Source organism: Lipophrys pholis, assembly GCF_963383615.2.
Source record: "Lipophrys pholis genome assembly, chromosome: 2".
NCBI classification, from domain to species: domain Eukaryota; kingdom Metazoa; phylum Chordata; class Actinopteri; order Blenniiformes; family Blenniidae; genus Lipophrys; species Lipophrys pholis.
The window spans coordinates 14,027,208-14,036,760 of record NC_137636.1 but is presented as its reverse complement, the minus strand read 5'-3'; the positions used below and the strand labels follow the sequence as shown (position 1 = coordinate 14,036,760).

Below are 9,553 nucleotides of genomic sequence, written 5' to 3'. Positions count from 1 at the left end.
ATGGAGCCAGATGACAGTAAGATCTCAGTGTGGGTCTGCCGGGAAGAAAAACTAGTGCTCGGCTTGTCAAAGCGCACGTCCTGCGCGGATGTTGTCAAAGTGCTTCTGGAGGACCAAAACTCTCAGCACAGCCTCTCGACATCACAGGCCTACTGCATCGTGGAGAAATGGAGGGGCTTCGAGAGGACTTTACCGAACAAAACTAAGATTTTACGACTTTGGATGGCGTGGGGAGAGGAGCAGAGGAATGTCAAGTTTGTGTTGGTGAAAAGCGAGGCGTCTCTGGCAAACCCCGGAGCCCGGAGCGCAGAGGCGCGCGTGGTGCTCAGCAAACAGAACCCCTGTGTGACCAAAGAGAGTACGTGGGCTCCCATGGCTCACATCCCACCCGAGAAACAGCGGCGGGTTGTGAGGAAGGCCTTCAGAAAGTTGGAGAAGATGAATAAAAAGAAGGCGCGCACTGCGCACAAAGACGCGTCCTGCGCGGAGAAGATGGAAACTTTGGTCCATCTTGTGGTTTCTCAGGATCACACCATCCGCCAGCAGGTGCAGAGGATTACGGAGCTGGACGCAGATATCGAGAGGTGCGAGGCGAAAGTGCATTTTGACAGAATCAAAAGACACGGAGTAAATTATGTACAAAACACGTATTTGGCGGACGCTGCTTCGGGCGCAGTCCAAGATGGAGACGCGCCGTCCTCCACTGAGACCTCCGTAAAGTTTGAAGAGTATGTCTTGCGGTGTGAGGAGCTGGTTGGACTACAGGAGAAGCTGAAGGAGCAGGAAGATCTAATAGATCTAATGACGGCGCAGATCCAGGAGGAACTTAACCACCGCTGGATGCAGCGCAGGGACGAGGAGCTGCAGCGCAAAGAGTCGGAGCGCAGCGAGGCGGACACAGCGTCCCACAGCGAGCTGCTTTTGGAGGAGGAGAGGATCAAAACGCAGCTGGATGCAAGTTTGTACATAGGACTGCGCCTCAACACGGATTTAGAGGCTATTAGGAGCGATTTAGAGCTGACCCGGCAGATTTGTGGGGCGAGAGAAAAAGAGATGAGGGATTTGCTGGAGGAAGTCAACACTTTGGCCATAGAGGACGGGACAAGCAAGGAGCAGAGATGCGCCCGCGGCGCAGATGATCAGATGGGGGTGATTAACACGCTGGAGGCTAAAAGCGAGTGGGTGGAGCAGGCCAGGGGTCTGTCCAAAGCTCACAGTGTGAACGACGACGACTCAGACACTGGTTTAAGCTCTCTGCACAGCCAGGACTCAGACAGCCTCCCTGTGTGGGAGTCACTGGTTTAGATCTCTCTCTCTCTCTCTCTCTCTCTCTCTCTCTCTCTCTCTCTCTCTCTCTCTCTCTCTCTCTCTCTCTCTCTCTCTCTCTCTCTCTCTCTCTCTCTCTCTCTCTCTCTCTCTCTCTCTCTCTCTCTCTCTCTCTCTCTCTCTCTCTCTCTTCAAAATCCGTTTCTTGATCTAATGTCATAACATAATACAGAATCCAATGTTATGCATGGAGACGACTTTTCAAAAGTTGTGTTGAAGCAATATATAATACACTCAGTATTTTTCATATTTCTGCTGATGACAGAAAACACATTTATGATCACATTTCAGTTTGGTGTGTCTATAAAAGCAGGAGATCTGGACACAAAATAATCCAGATGTGTATTAATGATGGACACTAAACGTAATCACTTCATTGTGATGACGTCATTTGATAAACCAATAAGAGTAGTAGCAGGGGTTATCTTTATGTACGCTAAAACAATACCTTGTTTGTGGTATTTCTGCATCAGAAGTTGCCGCTGGAGAAACGTTTGTGTCTTCTGTCTCTGCCAGTGAAGTGAAATGTCCTCCCTTGCAGGAGAGTGGCTATCTGACTGTTGATCATATCTGTAGGAACAAAATGAACCTCTCCAGCCTCAGGGATCAATAAGAACACAAATGAAGCAATAGTTCCACACAAATGACTTAAAAAAAACAAAACTTCAGACATCAGAGCAATTAGTGGTAACATCTGTTTTTATAACATGGCTCTGATTTGAGAACCACAGATTTCTTTTTTTTGTTGCATAATAAATATCAATGTTTCCAAGAAAGCTGTTGTCTTGACTTTAAAATAAACACTGTTCTTGGCACAAGAGTTCATTTGCTTCTCTTTTCTTGTTGCAATGACAGTGATCTAACAAAACAGACAAACTGAACCAAAGCAGGCTGCAGGGTGTGAGTGATGAGTAAGTGTGAGATGAAAAGTAAAATGGCTTTGTGGTAGAAGCAGATTACCATAATCACTGCCAGCTACTAAACATCTTGGAGACATCAGGGCGACGCAGTCAAAACAAAGTCCGAGGTGTTTGGGATTGTTCTGCAACTGTTGAATGACTTTCTGTCAACTCTCACCATGATCCAGACACCAAGTGATAAAGCAACGTGATTATTTTGTGGTGACGCATGGAGTCACGATGAGATCTGAAGTTAAGACAGAAGTGCAAACGCTTGAATTGGAGGTGTATTGTCCAACTTTCAGGACTTGCTGAGGAGATTTTAACTTTTTCCTCTGATATCATTGGTAGGGACGGGATTGATATGGTGCTCTGACACCAGAAAGTCGACAGAAGGGAAGTAGCAGTAGCCGCTATCCACCTCATCCACCTCATCCACCTCATCCACCTCACCATCCTTCATCTCACATACCATAATGCAAAACTGTGCAATATCTAATTGTCTATTCACTGCAAATGATCATACTTGTGCAATAATTCTGTCTGTAACCACAGTGCAATTTAACGTTCGGTCACTTTCACTTCTATATTTTGTTAGGAGTCTTATTCTTTTAGCCATTTCTATATTTAGTTAGGTTAAGCTTAGTTAAGAGTTTATATTATTTTCTATTTTTTGTACTATATTTACTACGTCAGTGTTTGAAAAATGTATTACATTTTGACACAAAATAAATTCATAGATATTTGTGGTATAAGGCAGTACAAATGATGGTGGTTGAAAACTTTAAAAACATTTTATTGCTTCTTTTAAAACACATTTCTGTGGAGCCAAAATCTAATGTGGAAAGGAACAAAGATCAACATGTCACTAGAAAACATTATCTTTGGAAGTTCATAGTTTGTGTATAGTGATTGATAGACGATTCCTCTCAACAGTCTCGGTTGGGGTTTTGAAAAGCAGGCTCAAAACCCGCTTTTTTAAATTAGCTTCAACTTAGTTGATTATTTTGCTTACTTTTTTTAATTCCTCTTTTTTCTAATGTCGTCAATGATTTAGCTTAATTTCTTTTATTTTCATTTATTGAATCATGTCATTAGCTTTTATTTATTTTACCCCAGTGTCTCCTCATGGGGGCGCTCTGCATCGGGATTGAGTCTGGTCTGCCTGTGGGGGGCGTCGTTCTGGGGACCGTTCTGGCCACGGCGGTGGGGGCGCTGTTGGGGCAGTCCGTTATGGCGGGGGGGGGGGGGCCCAGAGCTGTAGGCTGTGGCTCCTCTCGATGTGGTCGGCCCCCGAGGATGGTGCTTTCTCTCCTGGCTCATCAGTGCTCGGCTACTGTTACATCAGATTTTATATTTTCATACAGGCAGATGGGGTTGGTGGTGTGTGTGTGTGCGTGCGTGTGTGTGTGTGTGTGTGTGTGTGTGTGTGTGTGTGTGTGTGTGTGTGTGTGTGTGTGTGTGTGTGTGTGTGTGTGTGTGTGTGTGTTTTATTTCTCTTTTCAAAGTATGTGAAGCACTTTGTGCTACAGTTAGTTGTATGAAAAGTCCCATATAAATAAAGTTTGATTTGATTAGAGCAAATATTGTAGAGCTGACATTAATTCCTATTTTTGCAAGCATTACATTTTTACATAAATGTAAAAGAATAATGTAAAGATGGACAGATTTGTACTATATCTCCCATAGTGTATCAGGTAACAGGATGAGACAGCTTGACTGTTTAAAGCTTTGTGGTTAGATTCTATCGATCATAACAAACCATCTCAAGGTTTTTTTTATCCAAAGAAATTGTTGAATTCATGTGAGAAAGTGTTCTCCATGTGAGCATACGTGTTGCCAGAGAAAGGATTCTGTGGTTGCACCAAGGAATAATGCATCACTGCGTGTATCCAGTTGCAACCACTGATAAATCCACCCATGTACTGTTTAATGCACAACACAACACAGAGGTATACATTACTCACAGTGTCCCCGGAGTCGTTTCAGTACTTATTAGGTGCACTGAAATAGCCACAGAGAGAATAGAAGATGGACGAGGTGTTCCTCAGCATGCGGGATAGGATAACAGGGTGACTACAGCAAACAAACGCTGTAATGTGCATGAATACCAGGGAATTAGTTGGGAGGATAAAGATTTGTTTCCCAGTGTACCCTGTCGTATCGTGGAAAATGGAAAATGACTTTGCCTCATATTCTACCGATTGTTTATATCTTAATTATCTATAATCAACATAATATCAGCAGTGGACAATAAACAAAGTTGCTACGTAAAACAAAATGTGCCATGATAACTGCTCATGTTTATATCATCTTCCCCTTATTCGTAGAAAAACTGTCAATATTTCAATTTCATGTGTTTTTGTGTATCAAGTGTCCGATGGCACTGAGACAGCATAAAGGTTTTCCGAAGTAAAAAAAAAAAGAAAAAAGAAGAAGCTTTTCTGCACCACAGTTCTCAGCAATTGATCTTATCATCCTGTTAGTTCATCAACTTTACCTCCTTGGATTAAATCTGGAGAAAAACAATCACCATCCCATAAAATCTGCAGTTCTGGAAACGCTGTGACACTTTCCCCCAATCAGCCCCTGCCTAAATCTTTATATTGACTAATTCTACGAGGCTGTCTCCCTGCTGTTTCTCCGCTACTCGGCAGATCCCAAAATAACAACTCATCTGATGCTCCTGCCATTCCTGGGCCACATTCACAATGCTTGATCCAACATTTATTGTCCTACTGAACCATCTCTGATGATGTCTGCCCACATTTCCCTTGGCTGGTCCATTGCTCGCCCCCCTCCTGCAGTCCGTTGCCAAATGGTCTTGGCTTGGAGTTCTGGAAATTGATGTCGGTTCCCCTGCAGCTTGCAGCACTGTAAGGTGCACGTAAGATGTTCCTGTTGTCCGGTTCTTGTTGTTATTTTCGGATGTACCTATTCATTTGTTCTGCAGTGCCTGCAGCTGATGTTCAGAAGTCTTCAGTAACTCTTGTTTTCCAAAGCTTGCTGTCACAGTCTGAATGGAGTCCGGCCTTCGTGGCTTTCGAGGTAAACTGTTGACTTTCGTATTGAAGCGCCTGCCTCTGCTTCTTTAAATCTGTTTAGTTTTGCTATAACAGATGTTGCTTTGCTGATTCTCGATCTGATTTCTTTTGCTGAGCTAGTGTCTGTTGTAATGAGGGAGTCAAGATATTGATTAAGTGCAGACACTGTCTATCAATCAGTGTCTGTCTCTTTGCTCTACTCATTTCTATTCCAACAGATTTAACAGCAAATGCAGGTGATTTTCTGAGGTTGACTTTCACTACCACCTTTTTTCTCTCCCTTTTTTGTCCTTGACGCTTCATTTTACAATCTTCTTAAAGTCATGTTTGTTTGTTTGTTTGTTTGTTTGTTTTTTTGTTTTTTTTAATTCGCACGTGCGTGGAATAATGCAACGACTGAAGAATGGAAGACAGAGAAGTGTAGGGTAGAAGAACAATCAAACACAAGAGTGTGAAAAGAGACCTGCAGACACACATCCACCAAACAACAAGAGGACGGGGGCAGAGGGGGGCACACACACACACACACACACACACACACACACACACACACACACACACACACACACACACACACACACACACACACACACACACACACACACAGAGGGCATGAATAAATGAGAATAAGCACCAGACGTTTGGGACCCCACTAACAGAAAGTGGTCCAACAAAGAATTGGAGTGAGACCACAGATACCATGGGCATTAGCATCTGGAGAGTGGAGATAAATGGCACATCTCCCCACAGTTAAATCCATCAGTTCCTTGCGCGCCCGGCCAGGTGAGCAAGCATGTCTGCAAGCACCCAACAGACATGTGCGAAAAACCAAGATAGAAGAGCTAGGTGGTCCAATGGCCACCCACAAGCAGAACAATAGGCACTATACAAGTACCAGAGCAATTTTAGTGTCACCAAATCGTGTTTTTGAAGTGTGTGCGTGTGTGTGTGTGTGGGGGGGGGGGAAACATGTCTCCAAGTGTTTTAATAACTTAGATCGTGGTTGATATCAAATCTTCCGAGGGAAACTGATGCATTGTTGTCATATTTTGACAATGAGCCAGTTCAAAGCTGCCACGCTTGAACATAAGTTCTCATGCCCAAAAATGTGATAATTAACAAAATAAGTGTTGCAACATAATTCTAACATCACAATTGTCAATCCTCAGTAAATAAAAAATAAAAAATAAAAAAATACTCTTCAAAGTAAAAACCAGACCAAACATCTCCACGTTCTCAGATTATCCAGACTGTCGCTGTCTGAGAGCAACGCTGGTTCTCACAAAGATAGAAATACAAGAACAGGCACAAGCCACCTTAAGTGTCTTTGTTCTTTGGATTTAGGGCAACATCATTGTCAAACCAGGGGAAGTACTGTATTACATGTTGTGTGAATGGCAATCTTCCTGCCTCTTGACACACACAGCTGCAGTCTCCTCTGTGCTCCACACTCTCCTGTGGCTCTCTTTTCATTTGCCACTCTGTCACATTGAGGAACATAAATTAGTGTGACCTGATAGAAACAAAAACGTCTTCATCTCACAGGCGAGGGTGTAACGGTGCACACAGTGTCCCCGAGAGAGAAAACAGGAGCACATTCCGCCTCTTTTGTTTTGGAGATGAAGTCTGTGTAGAGAGTTTCTCACATCCCCGAATGAATGCAAAAATGTCAAGTTTTGATTATGTGGAGACTCTCCAGAACCCTTGGAGTTGTTTGAGAGCAAATTCAAGAATCTGAGGAGAGTCCTTCTCTTAAGCTTTTTGCAGAACCGGCCTGATTAAATAGACAAAAGCCAGTGAGGAAGGTCAGTCTGGGATTGGACTATTTTTCTCAGTGGTATGCAGCCTCGTTATCTTGTTAACACAACTATGTTTCTAATCATGTGTTTTGCCGCAGTGTCTTCACATGCAGATGAACATATCTGACAATCCTTGGATGCTAACAAATACTTTCAGAGCTTGAGAAAGAAAATGTCACAGTCTTTGCTCTGGGGTCACTTCGGGGTTTAGGGGTCATACGATCAGAGGTTAAAGGTACTGAAGCATTGCTGCCATCTGACCCATTCTGCTGGGGGTCATGTAAGTGAACATTGGGGAGGTGGGAGACGAGAGAGAAAGCACACTTTAGAGAGAATTATTCAGACTCACAGGCTCTTTGAGACCATAGCAGAGGGCTTCCAGGGCGGCAGGGAACTGCGGTCTCTGCACAGACACTAAATCACCGTGTCACTTCAGCTCCGTCGATAAAGAGCTGCAAGATGCTCTCAAAGCACCAGCTCTGTCTAAATGAAGAAATGACATCTTGAAGAATATCCTCTTCAGAGGAAACCTTCACATGTCAGCAGGTGGTTATGTTCCCATAAATACTGATCATTCAGTTCAAATGTATTTACATATAAACAGAACAGGTCCAAATTGCAGTCAGCATAGTAAAATAAACAGGATTACTGGTCACTGGTTAAATGTAACATCAGACTGAAATAAAGTAAAGCAAACTTGTTTTAATGAACTGGAGAAGCACCCATCCATCATCCACGGTCGCTTTATTCAATTCAGGGTTGCTTTGGATGGAGCTGACACAAAGTAAAAAGCAGATACATCGCGCACAGGTCACTAGTCCGTTTCAGGACGAACACAGAAAGACTGACAACCACCCATCCACACTGCCACTCCGTCCCATTCATCTTCTCTGTCTCCTTTGTCTAACTAAGGGTCGCGGGGGCCTGGAGCTGATCCCAGCTGACTGTGGCTGAAGATGCTCTGGACAGGTCATCAGTCCGTCACTGAGAGAGAGACAACCACACACACTCACAGCTACACACAGGCAATTCAGAGTTACAAATGGAACTCAAATGCATGTTTTTGTACTGTGGGAGGAACCCTGATTACCTGGAGATAACCCCCCCACACACTGGGAGAACATGCAGGCTGCACACAGAAAGATTCGCCAACTATTGTTTGCATCAATTCAATTCAATTCAATTCAATACAGTGCCACATGATAAGTTCATAGGACAGTTGAAGTTCAAAAATGTTATACAATGTAGTTAAACCCCATATTTTATTATGAGCAAATATCACAGGAAAAAAAGTCCTTTTAAACCAATTTTTTTTTTTAAATTATCTCAAGCATACCCAAGCATACACTCCCACCTTCCACATTTGAGTAAATTTACACTAAAACTGTAAAGTGTGAGTCCATTGTAACATTTAAGTCATGCATTTTCTTTCTTGAGAAAGGACGTGATGATAACTCAGCAAAAAATAAATAACCAGAAGTACCTTCAGACAAGGCAAGATGGTTAAAACTGTTAAAAAAACAACAACTTACAACTCATCAGTGAAAATTCAACAGTATAAACTAATGCTGCAAATACAAATAGACAATTTTGATTGTTTTTGAAAACAGTTATTGTTATTTCACAATGTCAAAATTCTACAAATGTCATGATTGTATCCTACTTCAAAGTGCTGAGTGGATGAAAAGTCCCCTTGTCAGACTGATTACATTCAAATGTATTATGTTTTCTGTGTCAAAGCAAATTCCTTGCATTCATGAGGAAAACATGAACTTCTTTTAATGACATGAACCTGCTGGTGCTCCCTAATCCCTGGAATGTGTCACTCTGTGCTCCCGGCAGCTTTTGTTCGGCCTCAGAGAGAGTGATCTGCCATGAAGTCACTAATGAAGGTATTGACTTGAGAGCCTGGACTTCAATACCGGTGCTGAGGTGTAAGCCACTACGAGAGCACTTGGCCTGCTGCTAGCGGACCGGGGCCGCCAGCATGCGCTCATTAGGGCCTTATTGTGCGGGTGGCAGGTGTGTTAATCCTGTAAGGCTGGTCGGTGACCCCCGGGACCTCGCCTGTGGGATACTGTACAGCTTCTTCCTGAGCCACTCATGGCCTGTCACCTCCTGTAGGAGCAGATGTAGCCCAGATCTGTCACCAACAGGCTCCTTAACCTCCAATAAACTCCTGAATCTCAACTAGTGCGGAGAGACAGAGGGACAGGGACGTTTTCAGACAGGTTAAAAGCAGTAACATGATCCATCCTCATAAAGCCAAGTTACAGACAGATCTAACAGTGATTCTTACAAACTTGAATTTGTTGACAATCACTTGGTTTTGAACATTGTTTTCAGGTGCTCTGGCTTCCTCTCACAGTCCAAACCATGCATGTTAGGTCAATCGTCATTCTCTCTGTTTGCCTTGTGACGGGCTGGTGACTTGTCAGGGGCATAACAGCCTTTTGCCTATTATTGGCCGGGATCAGCTCCAGCT

General features: G+C 43.4%; 1 protein-coding gene across 1 annotated transcript; it reads left to right on the top strand.

Annotated features, from left to right (window-relative positions):
• Positions 1-1,332, top strand: rassf10b (Ras association domain family member 10b; the record flags this gene model as incomplete). Its single annotated transcript, XM_080458550.1, has 1 exon — positions 1-1,332. One exon carries the CDS (start codon positions 1-3, stop codon positions 1,303-1,305), a length of 1,305 nt encoding a protein of 434 aa, XP_080314676.1. The 3' UTR covers positions 1,306-1,332.
• Between the last annotated feature and the right edge of the window lie 8,221 nt (positions 1,333-9,553).